Here is a 26,890-nt window from a genome sequence, read left to right as displayed (position 1 = left end):
TCCCATACTTGCATGGCCAACCTAATGTATTGACAAAGCATCCATCGACTGTCGCATACAAGAAACATAGTGCATTGTTGCATGTCTTGATTTCAGCATAAGCATAAAATACTTAAAACGTCAAACACCGCATACGCGGAGAGCAGCACGCGGACCACTATGCAGACATACGGATGTACCGTAACATTCGCGCACGCGACGAGACTGTCGCATGACAACCGCCGGCTCGCTCTAAGAAAAGGGATCACCTGGAGACACCGACAGGCTGCCAAGATGCGACAAGAAGTGCAAAGGAGCTGGCCTAGCTGGCCGTGGCGTCACCAGCCACGAACCAATCCCACACATACCAGCTCGCGCAATCATAGAGCACGCGCATAGGATCCGCGGCAGTAGAATAACTCGCGCCATCTAGAATACAGTCACGCCCGATTGTGTCCCCGCATACTGGCTCTTCACGTCGTCGAGGTCTGTCGTACCGTCCTGGCTCTTGTAATCATACCCACTCATGCTGGCCATATCAGAAGCACCAGCAGCAAAGGAAAAGGAGTCACGCCTCTGTAAATGGTCTGACGGCGAGAATGTCATGGCAGAACCGCCAATGCTTGCGGTGCTTGGCGGTCCAGCATCCTGAGAGATGACGGAACTGGCGTAGCTACCGTTCTGGCGCAAGATCATGTCCAAGAAGCGTGTAATACCGGTCAGGAGTTTGATGCATTGATGAGTTTAATCCGATAGTGGAATGAACATACGATGCAACCATGGACGCTCTTCTCGGCTTCATCGAAACATGCCGTTCTTGCTGCATACACCCACGTCTTGATTGTCCGAGAAACTTTGTCTCAGACCTTGTGTCAGTCAGATTTACGTTCACCCAATTTCTAAACCAGACATAGACATCCAGGCTCGTCCCCCTGGCCTGGGTCCATTCGAGGGAATCACTCACTGGCTCGCATTTATCCGAATAATATCTTCCTCGCAAATCGCAAGTGTGCTCTTTACGGACTGGCTGCATTTCCCAAGGTCAATGTCAGTGGGTTCGGACCTATCCCGCTGCCGATAATTCTACGCGACGGGACGTTGAAGATGACACCAAAGGTACGAACGCCCAGCACGGACTTATGTCGGATTTCAAAAGCGAAAAAGGCAGTCCCCGTTTCAGTGATATTTGCGCGCTGATCTACCGTAAAGTCAAAGATCCGGCACCGACAGGCATGTACCACCAGGGTCCCGATGATCTGCGATAATATGAGCAGTTGTTGCGAGACATGGAAACAAATTTGATGATATGCGAGTCGGAGATCCCCGTACCCCGCATCAAACCGTTTTTTTTCGATTGAACAGTTGAAGATCACTAGTGATCACCCACGTCATCCTGTGTTTAACGGAGATAGCCTGCTTTTGACCTCCAGATCATAAGAAAACGCCCTGAGATCGAATCGTTATTAGATGACAAATGTGATGAATGACGAAAACTCATGCTGACTGAGCTGTAACGGAATCCAGGAAATGACAACTTGAAGCCACCCAACCCAATCTGTAATATGATGAGAGCATGATAAACTTACATAAAGAAGTAGTAAGTCATGTCTTACAAACCTAGTACCACAGCTGTTTCCCCTGATCCTGTGACAGTACGTACTCGTCGTGCAGATGTCCGAGTACCTAGTATGCGTTTTGCCGCGACCAGGCATAAGTAAGAGCCGACGGTGATGCATCCCGGTGGAGTGTCCGAGTGTATGAGTTACTGCCGGCAGGCTGTCGTATCATCCTGCCATCTTTTTGACGTGGCTATACCACTGATTCCTCGATGGGTATCAGTGACTATTGACTCATCAGTATGTACTCACATATTTCGGCCGTTCAATCAACATGTCATGATAGTACGAGTGCTAAATACATCATGCACATGAGTCATACATCGAGCTCCGGGGATGCACAGACGGCTTACAATATTTATTAATCCAGTGGATTGCGCGACGTGAAAATGTTGCAATGTCATAGTGGCATAAGCCTGAGAACAATGTACCTGATAATCTAAAGATAGCAACTACCCGCGGGGCTTTCCCGAATGATTAATGAGTCAATAATCCTCAGTACTCTATCATGTAATCAATCTTATTGTCGGACTGTCATCACCCTAGGTCAGCGCTAGCATCGACGGCCCGCCGCATAGCACAAAATGAGAGCTGTTGTTCAACGCGTCGCATCGGCCTCGGTATCAGGTAAAAATTATTAGCAAATCCATCACAGCTAATGTACCTAATCTGCATCGCAGTCGACGGAGATGTGATCTCAAGCATATCCCGAGGACTGATGGTCTTAGTTGGAATCGGTATTGGTATGGATATGTATCCTGTGCAGATACACAGCCAACGAGTATTCGCACAGGATAGATGACACGCTTGCGGATGTCGAAACATTGGCCAACAAAATGCAAGGATGAGCGTATCCTCGGCCCTTGTCCTCCGCACTGACCACTAGCAATAGACTTAACATCCGCGTTTTTGATGCGAATGGTTCAATGTGGAAGTCCAACGTCAAGGACATCGCTGGCCAGGTTCTCTGCGTCTCCCAGTTCACGCTGATGGCGAACACTACCAAAGGCAACAAACCTGATTTTCACCGTGCGATGGTGTGCCATATCTCAATTTCTTGATAATTTAACGCCGATTGCATTGCTTTTCCAGTCCTCGAATGCCTCCAGAGAACTGTATGCAACGTTTCTCGAGAAAATGCGGCGTCTGTACGTGCCGGATCGAATACAAGGTTAGCTTCGTTCTAGTCGATGCACGATGACGTGGTTAATGTACTTTCCAGACGGGCAATTCGGTGCTATGATGGATGTATCGTTGACAAACGAGGTATGGCGTATCGCTACTCGAGCTTTTTATGCGGTGATACATGCTGTCTGCATAGGGACCTGTTACTCTGACGTTGGATACTCGGAAGTTTGAGTATGTTGCCGTTTCAGGGGGTACAAACAAGAAATCGAGTGAGAACCGCAATAAAGAGGCCAAGAATCAAACGGCTGATGCTGCTGGCTCGAGATCTGCTGCCAGTGTCAATCCAGGCATGACTGATTCGCAGGTCAACGTTCCGTAGTGTTCGTGTGCGTGAACAATGTCATTTCTTCATCAATTTCTTTGACCCTGTTGCCGTTCCTGACAAAGTAAACTGAACTGCGAAAGTCAGTTTTGTAAGTTTGGATACTGAAAAGCCGATGTCACAGCAAGCTGGGCCATGTGGCATCGACTCGGATGTGTGACGGCAGAAAATATGCGAGATGACAGCGACAACTGTGATCGGCTACAACATACCACCGACGAGAGCCACAATGGCTTTCGTGCGCCACCTGACCTTTCTTTCTCCGCCCTTCCAAGGCACCGCCCAACGATGCAGTCCCTTAATTTCCTCCTGTAATTTTTGACGTAATTCATCTGACGAGGTCGCCATCACGAAAGACAGCTCTGTGTCAAGGTTCGTTGAACGTGAGTTCAAGTTCGTCGACCCAAAAAGCGTGAGGACTGGCGGTGAATCTACTGAAGGAGAAAGCCAAATTCCTGAATGGACGACATGAGATTTGACAACGCTCCAAAGCCAAGCACTGACCTTTTGCGTGGTACGTCCAACCAGCCCTTTCCCACTCTTTAAGGCTGACATTGTGGTTATTTGAACAAGGTCGGCTCGCGGCTCTTACTGCCGACATAAAACGTTTCTCCAATAGGGTATATCCCTCAGGGATGAGTCCAGACAGGCCTCCAGACCCGTAGAAACCATTTGCCTGAGAACGCAGGTTACATCATGATCAGCGTGCTGATCTTGGGAAAAAATCACCTTCGGACTGGCTGCTATGATACTGCATCCAACGTTAGATTTCAAAATAAGATCTTGGTATTCCTTGGACAGTCCAAAGTAGCCGCTTGTCAGATTCATAATAGGTTCTTGATCAGAGCGGTTTTCGCGAGATGCCAAGTGATCGAAGAGCATCGACAGAGTATGCTCTTCTTCTCGGATATTGAATTGTCCAGCTTGGATCACAGGAAAGATGACTACATCCGACGAATTTGTCTGTTCTTCACTGGTAGAGGACACGGACGAAAACAGATGTTTCGTTTGAAACTGTGACAACACACGTTCTGCCTTGGCCTGGATCTGCCACGGCAAAACAGACGTGTCGTCCCAATGAAGGGCATGTCCATCTGGAGTTGCCAGCACTCGATACGAAAAACCAGAGACGGCCTGCAAGAATGAGAAACAGTAATCTGCAAGAGCAGGTTGTGCGCTGAAATGCAGATACCGATCTTGTCTATTCGAGAAATATGCCTTGTTCAGGTTCGCTCTGTTATTTTGTCAGCTCAGCATTTTTGAGTTCCAAATGACTGACCCGCTAATCATAACTTCATCGTCAGAACCGTAAATTTTGGCGTGCCAGGTGCCCCAACCTTCGTTGAATCGGGGAGGGACTATATTTGACATCGCTGCACTGAGCTTTGGACTCCGAAATAGGGATATATGTACTCTATGCTCATAGTTCCGTAGGAGGGGAAGAAGGGAGAGAATGGGAGACGATGGTCCAGGTCGAGTTGACCGGTTATAGTCCAAGTTTAAGTAGAGGTGCAGACCAGGATTCGTCCGAAGTGCATCGTCTAGAGCGTTTATCTGGTGACTATCAGGAAAACTCTCTTTGTCGCAGAATGCATGATGTGCCTACCAGCTCTGTCTCCGAGAAACCAATGTATAATGACGATAGAAAAATCCGCCGCCGTGCACGACGGATGATGTTCTAGCATGCACACCGTCGGAAAGTCTCATAAAGACAAGATACGAATGCTTACAAGCAGATTTGCGTAAAAGTCAGAAGGCTGTGACAGCACACGCACGTCTTTCGACGCTACCTTGAAGCTCGGCTGTTTCTGCGCGAGACAAGACACGAATTCACGGATAGTAGGATCAAAATTGCGCGTCATAGAAAAGTTACGCGCACATTTGGAAATAGCAAAGGATTTCAGGAGTTCCTTGTGCGTGCCGGAGTGCCTGCATATGTTTCTGTATGCTACTGCGAGCATGTAAGTATCTTCAACCTTGGGTGCTATTTACGCCGAAAAGGCAAATTTAGTAAAAGCGCACTGTTGACTAAGCGAAAGATAACTAAAGTAAGGCGACTGCGCGTTGCAGCCTTGCATCACTTATACACCAGCGGAGTCCCGGCATGGGACGGTTTTAACAACGAGGCTAAACTGCTGGCTGTTTCTATCATTCTCTTTTTCTTGAACTGAACACGATGCTGGCGAATGCTACAGTCGAAGTGTTCAGACTTGCAAAGTCAAGTGTTATCCAGGCATCTGTCACGCTGTTGACCTTCCCAGTCCAATTGCTAGGTCGTATACGGAAATTGGGCACAGATGACAGATGGGTGCACAGCTCCGAGAGTTTATTCGCTTTCGGAGTTAAGCATGACCTGTCCGATGAATTCTTGTTATCACAGTCTCCTCCCCCACCCGTATCTACCCCTTTACCGGGTCCATGGAGCTTTCTGATATCTTGGTATGTTTTTGGATTGATCATTATGGTGTGTTATACCCGCAAGTAATGTGCTCTGTTACTGACTTTGCACTAGGCGGTTCTCTTACATCGTATACGGAACATCGTAGTGCCCAGGGATGAATTCATCAACCGTTTCACTCGCACTACAAGGCTCCGCGCATTCCCATACTCTGCTATCCCGTCTATCTTCCCTCTAGATCTATCGTCTTCAGTAACTCGTTTTGTGCTACGCTCGCCCTCGCTATACTTCGTTTCCAAGATGGTCGTTATATGGCTTATCGTTCTCGCTCAAGCAGCAGACAAGTTTCCAACGTGGAACCTGTCATGGTTGCAGTCAGCGGGGACTTATGCCGCCAAGAGAGAAACGGCGGACCTCTGCTGGTCCACTTTTTGCGCTGTCTGTGGTGTTTTATGCATGGAAGGACTAACACATGGTTTAGAAGGCGGGGCACACCGCCCTTCTCCATTTAATCTGGTGCGGTTCTAGCGTAATGTGCAAGATCACTCACTTACGTGAAGAAAAAAGCTTGGCTATGCTTTTCTTTTGCACACATACTCTTCCCCAGTGACTCACTGGATAACGCTTGAGGGCTCGACTTCACGGCCAGACAAGCATGTTGTACTTACTATTCTGTTGCCTTTGTTTCAGGTTCGTTGGCTTACCTCGCTTCGTGGGATGATAATTAACAACCCTTTCTAGCTCACAATCATCCACTTGATTGGGATTAAGCAAGATTGGTCGTCCCATCGCCTCTTTCCATCGGCGTTTGTGTCGCTTCTTGCGCTCATCCACTTCCATTCAGTTCTATGGCTATCGGACTCATCTTATCCTCTGCTCAGCTACGTGCCTTGCCTGTTCGAATCTTCCCTTCTAGCCGTCATATTTCTGGCTCTATTCCTCAATGCCTTTACCCAAATTGCTACGGAGGGTAAAGTCTCTCGTCTCCTATTTGGCCACCAAGCTGCTCTTCTTCCGCAATGGGATGAAGACTTCTCGGTTGCATTGTTACGCATGGGTACGGCAAGCCTCGAGGCCTCGAGTGTATTGGGCCTTGGGAATCAAGTGGGCGGTGTTACTGCGGTCACGCCACTTCCCCTGAACGATGGAACCGTGGAACTGAATCGATTGGGGGTGGTTTCACTTGCCCCAGCTGTCGAAGGCTCCATCAAACACCGTCGTTTCAAGAAGGGTTTTACCAATGAAGTCAAGACCATCAAGGTCACAACGACTGGAGGAGATATCTGGTTTGATACAGCTTGGTGCAGGGATCTTGCAAGACTCGGAATGAGTTTGGTGCAATGTGCCAGAGGGCTGATAATGAAATCATGGAATGCACTCAGACGGAGGTCGCGAAAGCCGCCCAACTTCCCTCCTCGACGTATAGTGGTCAGAAACGAGGCCACCACAAGTGAGCAGACTCAAGGGTTAGATGCTGAAGAGGCCGAAGAACAAGAAGAATTGTACAGACGATTCATTAGGGGAGAATCCATGGACGAAGACGATGAAGATTTTGAATATCACCCCTCGGAAACAGAACGGAACGGGTTCACTAGCCCTACTCCATCGGGGTCCGAGCATGACAGCGAGGAGGAAGAGGAGGAAGGAGAAGAGGTTCCAGGGCAAGTAACAGACGAGATTGTCAACTTGTTTTCGGACCTCTCTTCCACTCCCTCAGCCATGACTTCTACCTCGGTCTTGATGGCGCATATGATCCATAATTCGACATTGCCCATGACAAGACAACGATTCGAACACCTGATGTCGGCGCCTTCTCAACGCAGTGACGATTTCCTGAGCGACTGGTCGGACGTTGCTGCAATCCGACGATCATCTTCCAGCGGGACTGGAATGCATGAAGACTCGCAGGACACAATGAGAAACTGCGTGATATGCACAGTCGAGCCACGGCAAATCATATGTTGGCCATGTCGGTGAGTAACAAGGCGCGATTTCTTTTGGAATTCATGTGAGACTGACTGCTCGGCAGATGTCTAGCGGTGTGTGACGACTGCCGCGAAAATCTTGCGTCACGTTCGTCCGCATCTACACACACGTGCCCTTGCTGTCGAAGAAAGTGAGTATCTTTACAGGGCAGTAACAAGGCTGGAATTGACGTTTCATTTACTTCAGCGTGGATGGGTATTCGAAGATCTACATCCCCTAATGTAAAGGGTTTTATTGGGTGGATTTGAAGAATGTAATATTACGATAGCAGGGGTCGCTATTCCTGACGTGGATCGTAGATAATGGCGCGTTCTGTTAGCTTTCTAGATCTATTCTTGCGAATCTTGACATGATAACGTGTGCGGGGAAGACCCGGTTGACAGTATCAAGGGAAGCAGGAGACTAAGCGCTAGGCGCTAGGATCTAGACTAATGTCTGTATGCGGGAAGCTTAAGGGTGTCTAAGGAACGTATCTCGTGCTATCTCACCTCAGTTCGAACAATGATACGCCACTAAACCCGTTAACATAACGTTTGACTAGTAGTAGAAGGTAATTGCAAATATGAAACAGGACAGATGATCGGCACCTACTTACCAGTACTAGTTGCCACTGCCACGGAACCGCTCAATCATATGTGCATCCTGTCAGGGTATACGGATCGAGCGATTAATGGCAAAAATACGCAATGGCCACACTACCCCAACCAGTCAAAACACTATCTATTTGGCAACTACTACTACGCCCGCTTGTCATTGACAGCCCTGTGTAGTAGGTCTAAACCCACTAGTCGACTAGCCGGTGCTCGTAGCAAAGTCATTGGGAGCCCATTATAGTATCGTTAGTTGAGTGGGTATGAATAGCAAAACTACGCAAAAGCCACACCGTGACAACTGCCGACTGGTCTTATCAATTAAATATACGTACACGACACTCCGGCCATGACGCACAGGATATCACGAGCTCGGGTGCCGCCATATAGTAAAGCGTACTAAGCGCTGCCTCAACGGCGTTCAGCCAGCAGCGGTTATTGCATGGGGGTCATGCTGTGGCGCCGGCCCACTCACAAAACAGCACATGACAAACCTAGACCCTTCACCCCACCGAATCGGACGCCCAGGCACATCAACTGGCCGGATACATTGAATATCTCGAGCCTTTCAACGCCACGTTCAAGCTTTAGGTGAGTATACACACCGCTGCGTCGAATAACCGAGACTCGAGCAAACGGTCACCGGTCATATGCTCCCCCAGCGCCAACCGAAGCGATCTATCTATAATTGTTACTGGCTTATCAGTTAACCGCTCGTGATGGAAATAGCACCCGGGTAGGACGGTACATACTTGAAGATTGCAGGCCAATCGGCCGTTTGGCAAGGACATTTGATTGGACATGGACATGCGGCAGTGCGGGCGCCTTCGTGTAAGCCATATACATAGTGAAAAGAATGCTGCATCAACCCGACCAATATCCTCCCGCAGTATCAGTCGAGAACCGCACACGTTGCTGCGACCGCACCATGCAGTCAACCCACCAAAAGCGATGCATTGCATGATCAGCCCCCTCCCATTGATCTCGGACGCCATAAATGTCAGACAAGCCCCGAGCCATAGGACTTTCAGGTACTACCCACACCCTGAATAACATTTGGAGGTTATCATTACTTGGTCACACCCCCAACCCATCCCAGAAAAAACCAAGCCAAGCCCTGTGATTAATCTTCGGACTCCACTGATTCCGGGAAGATTCGCGGTTAGGGTTGTTCCTGAAATACGACAGGCCTAGTGTGACTTGACTCGCGGGCCCAACGTGTGTCCGATCGTCGTGTATCCTTGCATATATGAGTATGAGCCTTCGCAGCATCGTGTCCGTGATTCTCCTCGTGAGAAACCAATTATATTTGTTGTATGGAATGTGACCCATGCATATGATAGAAGTCGCGACTCTGGTTGAGGACAAGCTCCGTTTCCGTGATACCGTTTATACAGTATACGCATCGCTACTAGTAGATGATGTAAAAGTATGTACGAGCGCTATAAGTAAGAAAACAAGGCAATGTGCTTGGCGACTACCAATCTTCATTGATGCTGCGTAGGGCTGGACTTCTCGCACGACTTCCGCGTTTCAATACAATCATTATTTGAGTTTCATTCATTCACCAACATTGTCCGGTGGTCAAGGAAATTTTTAGAGTGACACGGCCCTCGCCTTCGTCTCGCTTAGATCCAAAGTCCAGACTGTTCGCAGCCGACTAAGCATGCGAAGCCAGAAGGCCCATCGGACCCCGGGTGTTGGGCGTTTACCGTCAACCAGTGACGTGCTTTATGATTTGCATCATGTGCACGCAATAACACTTAATTGCAACGTGGTAAATTCACGGTGATGTATTGAGTGGAGTCACTGCACGTCAGATCTGATGAACATGTGGTTGGAGTGAGATAAACGATGAGGATCATGGTATTTGCGATAGTATGACGATAAGCTTTTGAGCACGAGGCTGATGTGGAATTAGTCTTGAAAATATAGCGACACCACAATAACGTTACGAAGAGAATAATAAGATCATCGAACGAATATAAAGGATATCTATGCAGCAACTTGCATCACTGGATTCTTAAAAGGAAAATGCGAATAACGATTGTGCGGCTTGTTGGAAGCCGGCTGAGAACGTGAACTTGAATGAGGCACAGGAATAGGAAACGAGCGCAGCAAGTCTAGTGTAGATGTAGCTTGATACGACTTCTTCGGGGGTGGTGGGGGAGGAATCACGAGTTCCATAGCGTCATGATGTGTTTTTACGGCAGGATTGAATGAAGAGTTTGGCACAGCCTCAGGAGTAAGTGGCTGAGGGGAGCTCCCAGATGATGAAGAATGGGGGCTAGAAGGATCCAAATCTGGGCAACGAACATGGTGCGAACGGTTGTATTGTGAGTGCGCGTGGGATGGAGAGTAATCTGCGAGTCTGCGGAAGTCGTGGGAAGGAAGAGCGACTGAAGACAAGCCATCGTGATGGCTAAGAATGTCATCTTCGGTAATTGACAGATCAAAATCAAGCACGTCCAGAAATTCTCGTTCAATTCGGCCGACATCACGTTTGCCGAATACGCCGGTGCAAAGAGCCCAGTGAACATTTTTAAGTGTGGAATCGTTTGAAAACTGTTAGGGTGGAGTCAGGGGGTGATGACATGGGAGAAAGTACTTGAAGTAAACGTACCTTGCTAGCGATCATTATGGCGCCAAGGAAGACACGCTCGCACGCCCACTCCTCTAGAGCGATTTGCAAGTGAGGTTTGGCGCGATTGATGTATACGAGGGAGACAAGAAGTGTAGGGAGTGTGACTTCTGCTCTAGTGAGAACATTTGTGACAAATGTGGTGAATTTGGTGTGCTCTGGGCGGCGAGACACGCTGCGGCCACGATGAGATGATGATGGACGACCCATGGCATAGTTGACTGTGTCTACTACGCAATCAACGACATATTCTGGAAACATTGTTAGGATGGATGGGACATTGCAAAGTGGAATATGACATACCGATAACAGGTCGTGATAGCTTTATTTCGAGGAGCTCGAGGAGAGCAGGAGAATGTAGAGCAGGGTCTACAAGGCTTGCCTTGTGGATTGGAGAAGAGACCATTGCTGTTGCTGTCTGAAGTATATGGATGATGATGACAGAGAGAGCTTGAAGCGAGGATGGCTCAGTGGGGTATTCATGTTGGATGGATCGTGTGGTATATAAAGGGACACCGGATGGGAGGAACAGCAAGAGAGCCGGATCGGTTACTTACGAAAAGGGACAAGTTGACATGAGCGATTAGAAAGGAAGGGCCGGAGTATTGCATAATCGGTTTCGGCTTTCAGTTGTGCTGTGGTTGTGACTCGGCGTCGGTGAATGAACACGAATCTGCTGCCGTTAAAGGGCTTACAATTACATCCCAATTTGGATTTAATGTTAAATTCGGCAAGACGCGGCACAGCACCGTAACAATCGCAGTGTCATTAGCCGATACGAGCGTGCACCAGCGCTGCCGCCGGTTGGTTTACGTTCCGATGGGGACAATGCGAACAGTGTCAGTGAGTGAGCTCACAGGTAGTAAGTATGCACTAGTTCGGCTTGAAAGAGGGTACAATATTTACCCGAGTTAAGTATAAGTATACCTGTATAACGCTAATATGGAATCTTCTGTTCAAGTACTTATAATAAGTTATAATTTCCCGCCACTTCAACAGAGCTTCCGAGCGCAATCTTACCACCAGAATCATCAGTAGGAACGTGTCGGGTACCACGGCCGGTACGGTAGAAGCAACTAGTCATGCTGACACGGGTTCCGTGTAGAAGGGACATCCATCGACGATTTACCACCCTTGGCTGCGATTGTTGCGGGGAAGATGACTCACTCACTCCACTTACCAATACAAGTTCGTACCCTGTATCAGATCAAAGCTTCTGCCCATCCAAGTCGGATGTACACATCGTCAAATCTAATACTCAGTATCTTCATTACTTGCATAGAGAAATCATGTACGATCCCATGTCAATGGGCGTGTGGCGTCCTCCGATATACTATGCCAAGGGCATTTCAAGCCACTTCCACAGGAACACTTGGCCTGTTCACAATCATACAAGACCAAGGAACCGTACGTCCATCAAGTGCGGTGTTTTATCACCTCCGTTCATTATCATGCGTATTCAACGCATGTGGTCCTTCCGGTATCTCAGTCGGAATGTCTGGTAGTACCCATTCGTAGTCATGGACGGAGTCGATCTTAATGCGGAGTCACATCTTGAACTACCTAGCGTGGTCGTCAGGAGAATCACTCCAGCGCTCACGCCAAGGCACAAAGATAGTCGTTGAAATGAATATGGGCTATAACACAGCATCCCAGGGGAGCAGATCATCATCGATCAGTCACGGAGTTCAATAAAGTCATTTATCATGTATGTATGTGATATAGTACAACTTGTAGTCACAGGAATCCATATGATAGAACCCACATCATCATCCGTCCCTAGCTGTCCCTGCATCTAGCCCCCAAGTCACTAAAGCCCGCATCAATCAAGCGAAGAAAACTCAAAACCAGCTCGTAAGTTTGCGGCCCACAAAATGATTTTCCTTCCTTCACGCTCGCTAAGCAATTACATACCAAGCTGCGGCCATTGTCACCTGTCACTCGTCAATCATGCAGTGCCACCAGCCACTGCACTTCCGCTAGCACTCGTACTTCCGCTAGGTGCGTTGCCACCTGCTTTGCCACCACGGTTTTTGCTACCCTTAGGTCGACCTCGTGGGCGTTTCGTGGTGCTAGGTTGTTGATCTGGCTGACTGTCGCTTACAGGGCGTTTCTCCCCATTTACCCGACGATCACGCAAATACCTATTTAGGAAATAGCAAGTAGTTAGCACACGCTCACGAAGACTACGCAAGGCGGCGGCGGTTTACAATCCCCAGAGAATGCACCCGAACCCGCCGTGCGACAGGACCAGTACACTCCTGTGGCGGGCCGCCGATCGCCAAAAACATGCTGCGGCGCACACACAGAGCCGGGCAGAAGTTCCCTCAAATTACAGCCGGAAGGAACTTGGACTTACTGAGACGTCTTCTCATCAAGCTTAGTTTGGAGTGGGGGGAGCGGGGGCTGGCCGAGCTCGGTCCGCAAGCGATCAACGTCCGCTTTTGCGATAGCATATTCACCTTCTTGGAGGGTTTGGATTTGTTGCCTTAGATCCACACACCTACACAGTGGAGTGGATTAGGACACACTGCGGGGGAATAAGAGACGTGGGAAGAATACGTACTCTCGTGTGATGGATGCTTCGAGGAGATCCACCTTTGGGGAAAGGTGAAAGATAGCATGTGAGCAATACCATCCTTAAATGGCACGTTTAATACCGACGATCCAACGCACCTTGTCACGGTCTGCATTTATCTGTCAGCAAAATAACTGTTATCAGCATAATAACATAAGCTGTGACGGAATATATACCTCTGCGAGTGCGTTAAGTAATCGTGCACGTTCGCTGTCCAATCTGCCAGAGGGCAATTAGCAAAAACCGTCAGTAGCACGCGAGATATCAAAAATGGACGAATCAGACACGGTCATGATGGATTGGGAAAGGTAATGTGATAGATTGGTCGAATCATCGAAAAGGTTATTCATACCGATTTTTTTGTTCTTTGATGTCCTGAATTGTCTTATCCTTTTGTTCGAGGGTATTATGGGCAGCAACTATATTAGCGGTATGCAGTTGCAATGTCAGGGAATGTTTTCTGCCCACAGCTAGTTCAGTACCGGATGTTGAGGCAATGACGAACCCAATCTAGTTTAATAACGCGCAAAACTCACTTGAGTTCAGCAGTCTTGGCAAGCTGGACGAGTTCAGTCGTCCAATTACCGGTCGCCACAAGGGGCTGCGGCTTTGGCGTCACTGGTTGTGGAGCTGTAGTAGTTGCATGTGGTGCTACAGTACTAGGGCCTGCAGCGGGTGCAGACATTATCATTTGGCCATAATCGTTGGATGATGAAGCAGGGAACTGTTGATACATTGCAAATGTCAGAAATCGAGCCAGCTACAGCGAAGGGCCCTGGGGTCTTGGGTAGGTATGAGAGTGGTTGAGTGCAGAATTTGCTAGGACTCCGTGCACTGCTAGCAGGTGTTTGTCTTTATTAGGAACCGAGGCTGTCGACACGAATTGGGATACTTACTTCATCTTCTTTCAACGTTGATTCGAAGACGATGTGCAGATCTGGTCAGAGATGTTCATGTATCATTTGCGGCAGAAGCTTGTCGACCCTGCGGCTCTTCAGAATACTGTGTATCCGAGCAAATCAGCTTCTTTCTAACCGTTGGAACACCAGCAAACTACTAGTACCGCTGTATTATTATTATTGTTATTGTATGGGCTTAGTCCTAACTAGGTAGCTCGGTACCGTTCTAATATGGCTCATGTCAGTCTCAACGTTGAGGGTACTACTTATAGGTTGAATTTGGACTAGAAGTACTCAATACATGGCCTTACCGTATAAGCTGATATACTAGTATGTACGTCAGCGCCCGCTTCCTTTCTTCTTCAACACAGTGACAATTTCATTTGTTCTCGAAACGAGATAAACCTCATCACGATGAGCGTCCTCAGGCCCTTCAAAGCGAATGATCTGTTCAGGTTCAACAACATGCAAGTCTGACATTTTTTGAACTTGCCGTCGTGTATTGAACGAAAATCACAGCAATTTGGACGTCTGGACGGAGACTGCGAGTCTCTCATACCTTCGACCATGGATCTAGCTCATAGTTTTTAACAGTACGGTATTCCCTTCTATCTAACTTACCTTCAAAGGTGGTCAGACCTTTGTTTCACTCAAGAAAGCCCAAGAGGCCGGTTGCAAGGCTACAGTGCGTCCATCTCCCTCGTGTCCTCAGCCGATACAAATCACACGTCTTGAAAGTTCTTGGCAAGGCTGAAGGTGTACAAACCGAATGGCATGGTCACATTACAGCCGTTTCGGTTGCTCCAGAGTACCGTCGTCTCTCTCTAGCACGAAACATGTGCCAGCGTCTCGAATTTGCCTCAGACGGGATATACAAAGGGTACTTCGTGGATCTTTATGTGCGCTGTAACAATGCACTAGCCATCAAAATGTACGAGGGTATGGGATATAGCGTGTACAGGCGAGTAAGAGAATACTACGGTAATCTTGGGGTAGGGAAGGATGGACGAGACGAGGAGGACGCGTTTGGTGCGTATGCCTGCAATGGTACTTTGGACCATACTCATGTCTGACAGATATGCGAAAATGTTTGTCACGCGACGTGGCACAACGATCTATACGGTCTAATGGTCGAGATATGATAGTCAGTGCTCATGATGTCTCGTAAATCGGTAGACGTATTCTGTGGATGTTCGTTCACAAACTATTGCCTGCATTACAATGCACCGAACACATCATATACTAAGTGGTGGAGGGTCGTCCGGCCCAAGAGCAGCCAGCTCCTCATCATAAAACTGCATCAACGCAGCTTCATCTGAGCAGAACTCCTGCATCTTTATCCGAATCTCTTCCGCCGCAGCTTCAGGTCTCTGCTCCTTACTCTTCATCGCACTGCCCATGCGACCTGGACCCAACAAACGGTTGGTCAGGAACAGCAGTCCCTGCGAACCGCCTATAACCTGCACAAATGCGACACCAGACCGATGCACAAATTGCGAATGTTTGAAAGGTGCTCGGCGGTAAGAGTAGGAGACCTCTACATCCTTCGGGTATAGGTTGGTGGCTTCCACATCGAGGATGAAGTCAAAGCGTTTGAGAATTGCATATTCGAAGTAATGCGTTGTATGCGTTCCTTCAGGTACGCGCTTCTCAAGACCCGGAACAATGGGTGGCGGTATTACCAAACGCAAAGGGAAGCAAGACTGGAACGCGTTGCGTTCTCGTATGTCGCCAATTTCCATGACATAGGCCTCGACCAATTTGAGGCCGTACCTTTCAATCGCCCGACTCCATTGCCGCAGCGAGTCTTCAATGCAACGCGCAGTGGATCCGATCCACTGCAGCTCGAAGTGAAATACTGTCCCAGGGTTTTGGATAATGTCGTGGTGAAGAACTACTGATTCAGCCTGGTCACTCCTCTGTACAAATGACGTAAGTTCAGGGAAGCCACACAGTACAACTTTGTGTACCTTGGTGGGATCAACATCAATTATCATAGTTTGACTCAGGATCAGGCACTTCCTGTTGCGCCTAGGCCCCGAGGGTCTACCAAGACTGGATGGGTAATATCCTCCCCCTGGTCTAGTGATGCTGACCTCATCGCCGTTAATATAACGAGATGTCTTGATCCACCCTCCTCTTGGGGTGCTAACGCTTGCATATTCACCATTTAGCTGATAGAAGTAGTGCCTGTGGCGGAATGACAAATTAGTCCAATTTGTAGTATCAAACATCCGAGGAACTTGCCCGTCCAGTAAGCCGTGGCGCCCTCGGCAATGAGAGAACAACCCTTGTTCAAGGAGCCTCGCCCCGCATTCAGCACCTTGCTCCCTTGACGTCACATCTCGGAACTCGCGCACAAGCCACGAAACAAAGTCAAACCCAGTGAAAGAATCAGGATACTTCGCTCCATGCCATTGATGAAACTTGATCGGTACGCCGTCCTCTTCACGCATGAGTTTCGCTATCAACGAAAGAGGGGTGTCTGCGATTTCCCTGGTACTCTGCATTTTCTTCTTCAGAGGTCCCGCAGCATGTATTTCGTCCAGTTGTGCCACAAGCGACTCATCCAGGACACAGTGCACAGGGCCGAGTGTCGTAGGGAGGAAGCGCACGGGTGCAACGGGCGTACCGCGCTCATCTGGAGGTTGCCACCGCAATTTTGTGAATATCTCGGCAAGCTTGTCAATTCCCATAAGCCGAATTTCTTCATCATTGAGCTTCTCTCCAGAGGGTCCCACATTACCCTCAGGGACGGCGGACGGTATGACTACGAACCTAGTCCGCCAGTATCGCAAGGATTCATTAAATTGATGTTCATAGCCAGCAACCAACATATCCAATCTAGGATAAGAAATCAGCACTGACATCGTGCACAAGCACGAAAAAAAACAGACCTGTTCCAGCCGAAATTTTCCAGTCCATGTGAGACGAACTTTGTCTTCAACTCCGTATACCCCACACCGAGCTTAGGCCAGATGAGACACTCGTACTCAAAGGGCTGGGTCGGCGGCATTCTTCTAACATATCGCCTCACCTGGATCGCCTCGCCAGTGTAAGATATCCGGTGAATCTCATTGCTCATGCTCAAGTAAACAGGTAGATTGGTGGTCTTGAGAACTTCCGCTGCCCCAGCTGGCTTTGGCGATGCATCGTCCTCGCCCATGAAAGATTTCGTCCGCCGCATGGTCGTGTGGTCTTCACTGTCACCCGTTTTACGTGGTCGCAAGACAAACTGGAACCCTTGTGCAAGTCGGACGGCAACCATACCACGCATTACAGTGAGTGCCCACGCACGGCGCACTTCCTCGGTGTTCCCCTGAGCAGGAGGCGGTTTCACCAGGAAGGAACGCATCTCTGTCGGATCGACGACAAAGTCATACGAGAATACATCATATGACAATTCCAGCTCTGAATTGCTGGGGAAGTGGTCCATCGTGAGCGGAAGACACGCTGGAGTGACCATGGACTTCCATTTCACCTCGTGCTTGTACGTGGGCGTAGGAAACACATGCTGTCGGCGTCTGGCAAGTGAAGACTGTGCGTACGAGACTGTAGGTTGAGGTCGCGACGGATTGGTGCGAAGAGTGGGGACTGGGGAAGACGACGAGAAAAGTAGGTTTAGTGCATTTAGTGTCGTATTGCGCCTCTTCCCAAAAGTGCTTTCATCACGGGGAGGGGTGTTCATCGGTGAATGCCGATTCAAGGAACTTCGATGCGCAAAATTGCCTTCTTCCTCATACGTCCTGCTCAGAGCCGATCGACCCGATGCACCATGTAATATGGCCATTGGTTGAGGTGAGCGGGAAAGCGAGGCAGAGGGTGTAGCGGAGAGATTTGACGTGATCGGGATGCGCATGTTTGGAGTGGGGGGAGATATGGAACCTGTGACTGATGAGGCAGCAATCGAAGATGTCTGAGAGTCACTCGAGCTTCTTTGAAAGGCATTGTAAAACCAAGACGATGCAATTTTAGCAAGACGTGAAGAGCCCGCGTTGCGGGATTGAAGGTCACTTCCGTTATTGGAAGTAGTAGATGCGTTGGTTCTCACTGAGCGTATAGACTGCGAAGGAGATGTGCTGAGTCCGGTTACGGAGGGTAGCAACCCATCTTCATTGCCTTCAGGAGGTAGATCCATGATGATTTTTCTGGGACTTTCTTCAATGGGTGCTATACGCGTGGAGGCGATAGAACTGCGTTGCGATGCTAGCCCACGTCTCTCACTCATGATCGATGAACGATAGGACGAGGCCATGACAGTTCCACTTGCAGAAGATCCATATGAAGTGCGCGTGCTGGCGACGGGTCGGGGCTCTTTCTTCAAGACGAACAGATCCATGTCGGCTTGATCAGCTTCTGCTTGTGTGGGAGCACGGTCATCTTCCGGAAAGCTGTCTCGTGGGGGCATGGCGTATGGGTCATGTAACTCTGGGAGGTAAGGGACCTCTATGCCAGAAAGGACGTCATGCTCGAGTAGCCCAAGCATCTGTATCTGATGCATTTTTGCTCTGGCAACAAACCTGAGAATGCCGTCAGTCAAGGCGAAGGATCGAGCTCAAACAACAAACCTATCCTCGCGAAAAGGTAGATCCATCTGCTTGTCCCAGAAGGAGATACCTATCCAGAATGGCTCCCACCAGAACGTAATCTTCTCCAATCTCCTGGACTCCTCTAGGTCTTCATCACCTCCCCAGAGCGGATCGAGGGCTCGACCTCCGTTCTTCCCATCCTTATCCAAGCGTGGCTCGTATCCCTTGAAAGCGAATATGGGAGTCTGGTGTAAAGGGCGTTTTGCTAATGATACGAGATCCAAACCGAAACCCTGGTCAAGCATGCGAGTTGTGGTTAATCGGAGCAATTGCTTGGATACTTTGTAATAGCCTGTACCGGGAGTGATGAGGATGATTGACGCCCCAGTGTTTGACAGTGAGCGATCAATGTAATGCGTTTCATTTGGGTTAAGACCCAAGTTGAGAGCCTCCAAAATAGGTCCGTCATGCGCATCCGATAGCTGACCAACGAGTCTGGCTTGCTCTGGTGCTATAGATTCGACGGAAGCTTGATGGTAGTGATGGGCGAGTAAGATGTCCCTTTGAAAAGCCCAGAAGGACACTTTGAGTCCCACAAGTGTAGGTTTCCAGTCATGGATGACTTCCAAGTCAGTAATGACCTTGTAAAAATCCTTGTACCGTCGACCATCTTCATCCAGTCTTAGAGGCCCTGCGGTATACTCTTTTTCGGAGTCATCGTAATACACCCTCGAGATAAGCACGATGGTCACTGTATGATTCGTCCCAGCCTCGCGCCACTTGGCAAATAAGGCAGGGAGAAACGAGTGTACGATTTTCTCATTGTAGCGTTCACCATCTCCCGCAAATTCCCAGAGTTCACGGCAGACTTGAATGAAGATTGTCACTTTCGCAGAGAGAGACCGGTATATTGCTTTGGTAGTGGCAGTAACGTATCCTGCAGATACCTGCAAAAGCGCCTTTTGAGTATAACAGGGAAGCGGGAGGCCATACACCTACTCTTCGACCCTTGACATAGATGGATTGTATCTTGGCGGCGATCACGCTTATGAAGGATATCTCCTGATCGACAAATACACACTGCCCTACAAGGTGCTCTGCTAGTCTCCACATCTCATTTCGACCAAGATATTGGTCTTGGAATGTGAACTCGATATAGTCTGCACAATACTGCTGCTTGTCCACCTGCCTCGATTATGAGCACGCCTTTGACCGAAATTGTCAAGAATACAATTACTTTCGTTACGGCCACCTCGCCATTGTTCTTGATTCCAAACGCGTCTGCAACATTCTTTGGAAGTGAAATCTGGGCCTGTCTGAGTGCGATTTCACGGTGACCGAGGCAGAACAGGCACCTGTAATGCGGGTTTCGAGCAGCCTTCGTCCTTTGGAACCATGAATAGATACCCAGCAGTAGCATTTACTGTATTGCAACCTGAGACTTGTAGCATGTCTCCCTCTGCCACACCGGGCAACCATGTTTGATTCAATATAGCGGTGGAAGACTCCTTCTGGTCGTGTACCCATGAATTGAGAACTTTGACATCTCCGAGTTTCAGAGGTTGTGGTGGTGGTCCAGGGGGATTGCGAAAGATTGATTGTGCAGTATTAGACCTTCTCCGACCAAATTGCTGTGCATGACTGTCTGGTCGGACTGTGCTCATGGTATTCGGTTATAACATTACATATACGTAACAAAAACTCCCTGGCAAAAGGTGCAGCCAAAAGCGGTTATGCGCTTAGCTAGCTCTAAGTCAAAATCGGTTGCAAAGTAAATTCGACTTTAGTGCTGTTTAGCCTGTTACCAAGAGATACACGGAGCTATACCAAAGTCGTACTCATAATAAATCATTTTCGCTTCTCAGGTTTGCTCTGATCCACCATCTGAAGCTGCCTTCCAACTGGGCTGCAGACCGCGGTGTAGTCGTTTCGGATAAAATTTTCTCGGAGACTCGTCACATTCTTTGAACACCTTACATTCTTTGAACACCTTACATTCTTTTCTTCCGAGTCAGTCCGACTCGTCAAGGGCACACCATGTCTGTCGCCACCTGCCTCGATAATGACCATGAAGTGGTGACCAAGCTCTCGTCCGAGCACACCCCGTCCCCTAACTCATCATTGATCTTTCCTACCATCACAAACTTTAACTCATCAAACTCCTCTCCTTCATCCACATGCTTTTCGCTGGGACACATGCCAACTGTCAGATTCGCACCGCTTCCCTCACCAGACCCTAATCGGAAGCGTTCGGACTGTCCGCTCGGGATGGCGGCCCGTTCGCGGAGAAAACGTCCCACACGTGGAGGGCGTCAGCAAGGACGGCCGTTGTGGACCTACGACCCTGTTGCAGAAGACCCACTGATCAAGGATCCGCTTGTCACGTTGGGGAAGTTTGTGAAAAGCGCAACTAGAAACCTATGGCGACGCGTGAGAGAGAGGAATGGGCTTGTAGATCAGGTGGAACCTATCCAACACGATGGCGTTCTTGATATCAAACCAAGGAATGGTCACGAGCAGCTGGTGGAAGTGGTGCCAGCACATAGACAAGCAGTCATCTCAGAGGTGGGAACGCGTTCTGAGCGCCCTGCGCTTGATGACAATAACTTGAAGTGGCGGCGGAGAAGGACTACGGGCAGTACTATGCCTTCTGGTCCAGGCTTACATTAATTCTTTCAAGACTTTTACGGCGAATTATGATAGTTTGATATTTCATGCAGATATATCATGCCGCTGGCAGAAGCTCTACTCGAGCTTGTCTGCAAAAGTTCTCGGTTCTCAGTGTTGTGCTACTTTTTCACCAGTAATATTAATAGTAGTAGTTCAAGTTGCCATTGTTGTTAGCATCTGTGCACGCACCTTGTCAACGGGGTTTCAGTTTGCCCGACGCCCGTCGTGTGCACTACAACCCAGCTGCAGGTTGCTATGATAGAGTGCAGATAATATTACGGCTAACCGACTGTGCCGAAAATGAAAAGGTAAGCGAAAGCAGTGCCTTCGTGCCTTTGAATACACAAGTAAGCTTTGCTCAACTTTCAACCTTTGTTTCTTGACTTCATTCTCCCCAGTTCCCTTTTCTCGATTGCTTGCCTTTTCTTCCTCCGGGCTTTCTGGACCCGTGTTTTTTTTTTAATTACTTTTTGCATGAACCCTTAGTGCTGGACTTGCTTGATTCTGTTGCCCAACCTTCCAAGGACCATGTCTTGCACCCCGTCTGCCACTGCAACGGAGTACACCACTATCACTACATTTACGACGTCCACGTCCCTCTCACAGAGTGTAGCGAACAATCAGGATGCACTCACCACTGTTGTGCAGCAGACCTGTATCGCCACTGGCACCTTGAGTGGATCAAATAGTACAGGTTGCATCTCGAGCACAGCGGTCACTCAGGTGAACACCATTGCAGGTGCGTAGTTCATTATCGTACTCATTTCCCTTCTGCTGTCGCACCACGGTGTTGTGTGACCGCGTTGACGGCACCGATGCTTCCACTTGTCGCGGTTATTTTGGTCATCCTTCGCTTCCGAATGGGGTGCTGATGGTTGCATTCTTTCCAGGTGGGGTTGTTACCACACAAGTACCCGTAATTGTGACGGTTTTAGTCACCCAGACTCAACCAACGAGCACTCTCTTCGCCTCTTGCTCTGATGGTTCCACCCCGTCGCAGACAACATCGCATTCCACGGCTAGTCAAACAAGTTCTAGTTTAACTCCTAGCCCAGTCACAACGTCCGTGCTAGTAGAGACCACACCTGCGCCGTCCATTATCACCCAATCGTCTTCTACAACCCTTTCGAACGGCGATGTGGTTGCGACTGTATTCACTACAACATCTACACTCCCGGCATCTTCTGTTTATGTACCATCTGTGATTGTTAACCCAACTGTCACAAGTACTCAAAGTGCGAGTGGATCAGGCACAGATGTAGCCCCCATAGTCGGGGGTGTGCTTGGCGGTTTTGTTGGATTAATCGCGATCGTGGGCGCTTTGTGGTACCTCTGGTAAATTCCGTCACCCTAGCATTCATTTGTTTCCCCGATTTACTTTTTCCTTTCCTCCTCTTTTGCAGCCGCAGACGCAGATCTTGGGATGATATCTTTGATAGAGAAGCCATTGAAGATGAAGAATTTGATTCCCCAGTTGCTGTGCGCCGAGACCGTGACAGGAGCATGCTTGACCTCGGCGCTGAGCCTAAACCATATCAGTATGGTCTCGTCGGACATGTAACGCCACCACCAGGGTCAAGTTCCCCGCCAAGCATTCACCAATCTCACCATCCTTCATTCAGCACTTCCGTGGCAAGTAACCACAGCCGCAATACGTCAGTCACCCCTTTGCTTGGCATGAGTTCTGCGCCCGGGAACGCTTCGAAGGCTTCCATTTCAGGGTCCATGCAGGCAACACAAACTGCTGTTGCGCAGAGGCATCTCAGTGCGACATCCCAATCGACATCCCAGTCTTCCATGGGCCCTCGATCGCTGTCTGTGGTCTCCACCAGCAGCGCGACACCATTGCTAGATGTATCCGGACCTTCTTTGCTTTCGTCGAGCAACCGCGTTGATGAGCTTGGCGTATTTGATCCGCTTAATCGCACAGGAAGTCCTACCCCTGTGATTGACAGGCGGGTCTTGCAAATCATCAATGATGGCCCTCAGTCGCCCAAATCCCCTGTTCTTGTATCTGCACCTGCACCCACACCTGCACCCGCACCCGCGCCTGCGTCTGCGTCTTCTTCATCTGTGCCTGCTCGGCCGCCCGGTAAACGTGCCCCAAGACGAAGGAGATCTAACAGTGTTGTTGTGCACACAGATGCCGGACTGGTTTCTCCCACTTCGGGTACTGCAGCAAACGAACCCCCACCCTACTCGAGAGAATAGTTCATCCCTCCCGCCGAAAACAGTCCATTGAGCACTGATATCACATTTACTAACCCTACCCCATATTTGGACTTGCGATGACCGTACTATAACCACCCACGCGCTTTTACGTTCCTCCATACCTATATACAGTTGTTTGAACGTAGCCTATGGACAATACACTCTAATCATCTCTGAAGATATTCTCACTGTGGTTTCTTATTCTGCCCACGGAGTGGATAGATACGAATTGTATGCCAGCGCTGTTCATTGTCTTGATATAAGTATATCCCCAGATCCTGGATACAAATACCCTTACAGTCATGGCTTGGTGAGCTGTACATAGTACTACTGTAAATTATGATTTGAGAAGTGCGGCGATTTCTGAGATCGTATGTAATTGGGAGATTGCGTATAACATCATGTGTTGTACTACGTCCACTGGGCAACCCAAGGCTGACAACGACAAACATCGGGCGCTGTGGACCAACAATAAAAATGGACGAGCCAGCAAAGTGTTGTGGTACTTTTTAACTCCGCGATTGAGATATTTTAATTTTGATTCCGGGCACCAATTACGTAAAAGTCGGATGAAGCATTGTACTCGCTCTTTTTGTTCAATGAATCGTGTGTGGACTTTCTGAAGAACAATAAGGTCGGGAGGTCAATGGACCATCCACATCAGTCCAAACTACATAAACCGTTGTTCTCAGCTGGTCAAAATGTATTCCATCCCCCGCCTCGTTTCCTTAACCGTCCTCGTTGCTTTCTACCGGTGCTGGGCCACCCGATTATTCATTCACCAAAGACACCCCTGCAATTGCTGTTGTTTTCAAGTCAACCAAGTCTGTGATCTTAAGCATCCCCTAGACATTATCATTCTTTTCTATCGTTCATAATGGCCGGCGTACGAGCATGTGAGTACAGTTTTTTTGTTTTGCTTAGCTAGGTTAGCTGACTTGGCCTCAGATATCTTCTTTGGACTCAATGTTGTCCGCTTCCTGAGCATCGTCTCTCTCATACTGGTCTTTGCCAGTAGCATCTTTGTCATAGTCACAGACGTTGAGGCTGTCAACGCGTTTGAAGCTGCAAGACAAAGTGGCAATGTCACAGCGCAAGACTTTGCCGACTGCGAATACATCGAGTAAGTTCGAATGTCCCATGTATAAGTATTATTGTGTACTGACGTCGTAAACAGGAACAGCACCGTACCCAACCAGATTGGCGGCGTTTTCTGGGCTATCATCAACCGCCTGCTTATTATCTTCCAAGTTGTCATTCTTTTCCTTTCCGAAATTGGCTGGCCATCCCCTTTCTTTGATCGCTTTTTCCCTGTGCTTGGTTCTGGCTTTGGACTTGGTGCTCTTGGTATCTTCCAAGGACTGTGAGTTATTTTCTTTACGCAGTTTCGTACACAGCGCTGACTTTTTTAGTATCGGAGCTGCAGTCCTCTCGCAGCATGTGGATGACTTCACCCTTGTCTCCGCTTTCTTCCTTTTTGTCCTCGGCTGCATAAACATGTTCCTTGGTCTCCTCTTTCGTGAATCGGCCAAGAGCAGACGTTCCATTACGTTGTGGCGTGAGGGTGCCAAGGATGTACTGCCAACGAACAACCCACGTCCTCCTACCAATCTTAGCCGTTCTAGCTCCGGGCAGACATACACTTCTTCGACAGTCTACGATGAGAAGACTGGAAATGTTACGGAGTTCGGCGCAATGCGGAATGGAAGCCGAGCTGGTTACGGCTTTGGGCGACAAGGTGAGAAGGCTGCAGGCCTGAGAGGTCAGTGTTCATTGTTCTTTTTTTTTCCGTACTATATTCTCATCATGGTTCTTAGGCTTCTTGATCTCCAAGCCTCTTGAGAGTCGCCCCCGTTATGCAGCTCGTCCCACTAGCGCTCCCTCCCGGTCCTCCCGTTCTTCCTCGCCTGAACCTGAATCTGAACCTCATTTCGCCTCCAGCGGTTCCGCGATTTGATGACAGCACCGACGCTTCCTAACACTAGGAATTGTCACGACGCCACGCGCATGTCATTAACATGACCGTACTTATATGGTCTACTCATGTGTGTACAACCACGGACAACCCCAGCGGGAACGCTGGTCTCACGTTGATATATCTACTGTATGGTGTTGTGCAGTACACTATTTTGTACTGTATTGGACAGTTGTAGCTCTTAGCATTACATATTGCAATTAATAAGTACTGTTTGAATGTAAGCTGACTGTCGCTCGATTTCTGATTTCTGTGAAGATGTCATCGTCAAGACACCAGTTGATATCACCAACTGCCACACTGCATGAATACACCTGTACTAATACTTGAAGCTTGAAACCCAACTGATAAGTAGGCTCTCACTTCGAGCAATGAGCCCAGTGATGGTCAATGATGGATCAAATTCTCTGAGGTTGGCTTCTAGATGCGTGACACCAATTTTCAAGATAATTCAGATTCAAATGATGCTATGTCGCAGATATGCTCATCACATACCGTGGTCTAGTGTCACCTGTGATAAAGCTAACGGGTCGAGTGTGAAAATGCCAACCTCGTTCGATCAATCGTGTTTTTCTACCCTCGTGGTATCGAAGTGCAGCCAGGGCGTCTGTCACTCCCTCGTGATGGCGTAATCAGTACTTCCTGATCGTGTCAGACCATGGACATGGTTTGCTCGGAGATAAATGGGTTTGTAGCATGTGCCACTGATGAAGACGGTTCGAATTCTGGAGAAGCGTGGACTGTCCAAAGTGTTGGAATTCTTTCTGTTTATTCGGGCGCAAATACATCGACGCATGCGCGGGGTGCAAAAGATGGCACTGTGCAACGATTGCACGGAACTTGAAAAAGATGCGCATATTTCTGATGAGGAAGAGATTCATTTATTTGATGAGGAGATATACATGCCGATGAGGTGGACATGCATATGCCCCAAGTAGAGATCCCCAATCGTTTACGAGGCACAACTCTCGTGACCGTGACGGCGTATAAACACTGCCAGCGCAGAACCAGTGCAGACTGTTTCGAAGAGCGCCAATTCTGTTGCGGGAAATGTACCGGTATTGCTAGGGGAATGGCAAGTGTTCTGAAATGATTGTATCTTTAGCGGATGAATGACTTTTATGGATAATTCAGAATGGATTGCAAGGCACCTCTGTACCCGATTTGCAAGGGAATGAAGGAGTTTTCGTAGATTCATTTTCGTACATCAAATGTTGGTTGACATTGATGTATCGAAATAAGGTAGGCATCCTGATGGATGCAATGCAACGACGTGGTGAGAATAGCGATGTATCTGTCGACTTAGAA

General features: G+C 48.7%; 11 protein-coding genes across 11 annotated transcripts; 7 read left to right on the top strand and 4 right to left on the bottom strand.

The window, feature by feature from the left end:
* Positions 1–2,179: 2,179 nt before the first annotated feature.
* Positions 2,180–3,012, top strand: F5147DRAFT_543207 (D-Tyr tRNAtyr deacylase-like domain-containing protein; the record flags this gene model as incomplete). Its single annotated transcript, XM_041430282.1, has 6 exons — positions 2,180–2,222; positions 2,276–2,338; positions 2,445–2,632; positions 2,688–2,766; positions 2,818–2,861; positions 2,917–3,012. Coding segments are annotated over 6 exons (513 nt in total), but the record flags the coding sequence as incomplete, so codon positions are not given.
* F5147DRAFT_803970 (uncharacterized protein) lies at positions 2,818–4,982 on the bottom strand. Its single transcript, XM_041443331.1, has 6 exons — positions 4,836–4,982; positions 4,712–4,783; positions 4,385–4,659; positions 3,835–4,339; positions 3,610–3,781; positions 2,818–3,560 (listed from the first exon to the last, which is right to left on the bottom strand). Exons 1-6 carry the CDS (start codon positions 4,965–4,967, stop codon positions 3,307–3,309), a joined length of 1,410 nt encoding a protein of 469 aa, XP_041291749.1. The 5' UTR covers positions 4,968–4,982; the 3' UTR covers positions 2,818–3,306.
* A 98-nt stretch (positions 4,983–5,080) lies between these two features.
* On the top strand, positions 5,081–7,981 carry F5147DRAFT_637225 (uncharacterized protein). Its single transcript, XM_041432935.1, has 6 exons — positions 5,081–5,569; positions 5,618–6,019; positions 6,071–6,193; positions 6,245–7,476; positions 7,533–7,619; positions 7,676–7,981. The coding sequence occupies exons 1-6, from the start codon at positions 5,282–5,284 to the stop codon at positions 7,707–7,709; spliced, it is 2,166 nt and encodes a 721-aa protein (XP_041291748.1). The 5' UTR covers positions 5,081–5,281; the 3' UTR covers positions 7,710–7,981.
* Positions 7,982–9,857: 1,876 nt separating this feature from the next.
* On the bottom strand, positions 9,858–11,360 carry F5147DRAFT_699611 (uncharacterized protein). The gene is made up of 3 exons (XM_041437636.1): positions 11,024–11,360; positions 10,703–10,971; positions 9,858–10,644 (listed from the first exon to the last, which is right to left on the bottom strand). The coding sequence occupies exons 1-3, from the start codon at positions 11,124–11,126 to the stop codon at positions 10,075–10,077; spliced, it is 942 nt and encodes a 313-aa protein (XP_041291747.1). The 5' UTR covers positions 11,127–11,360; the 3' UTR covers positions 9,858–10,074.
* A 588-nt stretch (positions 11,361–11,948) lies between these two features.
* On the top strand, positions 11,949–12,399 carry F5147DRAFT_699609 (uncharacterized protein). Its single transcript, XM_041437635.1, has one exon. The coding sequence runs from the start codon at positions 11,954–11,956 to the stop codon at positions 12,236–12,238; it is 285 nt and encodes a 94-aa protein (XP_041291746.1). The 5' UTR covers positions 11,949–11,953; the 3' UTR covers positions 12,239–12,399.
* On the bottom strand, positions 12,400–14,113 carry F5147DRAFT_699606 (uncharacterized protein). Its single transcript, XM_041437634.1, has 7 exons — positions 13,835–14,113; positions 13,651–13,758; positions 13,475–13,517; positions 13,397–13,417; positions 13,287–13,318; positions 13,080–13,223; positions 12,400–12,864 (listed from the first exon to the last, which is right to left on the bottom strand). The coding sequence occupies exons 1-7, from the start codon at positions 14,032–14,034 to the stop codon at positions 12,669–12,671; spliced, it is 744 nt and encodes a 247-aa protein (XP_041291745.1). The 5' UTR covers positions 14,035–14,113; the 3' UTR covers positions 12,400–12,668.
* Positions 14,114–14,502: 389 nt separating this feature from the next.
* On the top strand, positions 14,503–15,426 carry F5147DRAFT_699599 (acyl-CoA N-acyltransferase). The gene is made up of 5 exons (XM_041437633.1): positions 14,503–14,664; positions 14,717–14,741; positions 14,792–14,882; positions 14,936–15,226; positions 15,274–15,426. Exons 1-5 carry the CDS (start codon positions 14,612–14,614, stop codon positions 15,363–15,365), a joined length of 552 nt encoding a protein of 183 aa, XP_041291744.1. The 5' UTR covers positions 14,503–14,611; the 3' UTR covers positions 15,366–15,426.
* Positions 15,427–20,391, bottom strand: F5147DRAFT_613982 (uncharacterized protein; the record flags this gene model as incomplete). The annotated part of the gene is made up of 7 exons (XM_041432492.1): positions 15,427–16,116; positions 16,168–17,041; positions 17,095–18,717; positions 18,766–19,673; positions 19,726–19,911; positions 19,964–20,032; positions 20,082–20,391. Coding segments are annotated over 7 exons (4,654 nt in total), but the record flags the coding sequence as incomplete, so codon positions are not given.
* A 121-nt stretch (positions 20,392–20,512) lies between these two features.
* F5147DRAFT_699593 (uncharacterized protein) lies at positions 20,513–21,812 on the top strand. Its single transcript, XM_041437632.1, has 2 exons — positions 20,513–21,743; positions 21,795–21,812. The coding sequence occupies exon 1, from the start codon at positions 20,764–20,766 to the stop codon at positions 21,394–21,396; it is 633 nt and encodes a 210-aa protein (XP_041291742.1). The 5' UTR covers positions 20,513–20,763; the 3' UTR covers positions 21,397–21,743; positions 21,795–21,812.
* On the top strand, positions 21,739–24,064 carry F5147DRAFT_699591 (uncharacterized protein). Its single transcript, XM_041437631.1, has 3 exons — positions 21,739–22,135; positions 22,287–22,731; positions 22,800–24,064. Exons 1-3 carry the CDS (start codon positions 21,925–21,927, stop codon positions 23,605–23,607), a joined length of 1,464 nt encoding a protein of 487 aa, XP_041291741.1. The 5' UTR covers positions 21,739–21,924; the 3' UTR covers positions 23,608–24,064.
* A 114-nt stretch (positions 24,065–24,178) lies between these two features.
* Positions 24,179–25,806, top strand: F5147DRAFT_613981 (uncharacterized protein). The gene is made up of 5 exons (XM_041432491.1): positions 24,179–24,503; positions 24,556–24,730; positions 24,785–24,970; positions 25,020–25,369; positions 25,425–25,806. The coding sequence occupies exons 1-5, from the start codon at positions 24,485–24,487 to the stop codon at positions 25,562–25,564; spliced, it is 870 nt and encodes a 289-aa protein (XP_041291740.1). The 5' UTR covers positions 24,179–24,484; the 3' UTR covers positions 25,565–25,806.
* The last annotated feature ends 1,084 nt before the right edge of the window (positions 25,807–26,890 follow it).

Source organism: Suillus discolor (assembly GCF_016758755.1).
Source record: "Suillus discolor strain FC423 chromosome Unknown F5147scaffold_34, whole genome shotgun sequence".
Classification (NCBI taxonomy): domain Eukaryota; kingdom Fungi; phylum Basidiomycota; class Agaricomycetes; order Boletales; family Suillaceae; genus Suillus; species Suillus discolor.
The sequence above is the reverse complement of the archived record's forward strand: the minus strand, read 5'-3'. Positions and strand labels throughout refer to the sequence as shown.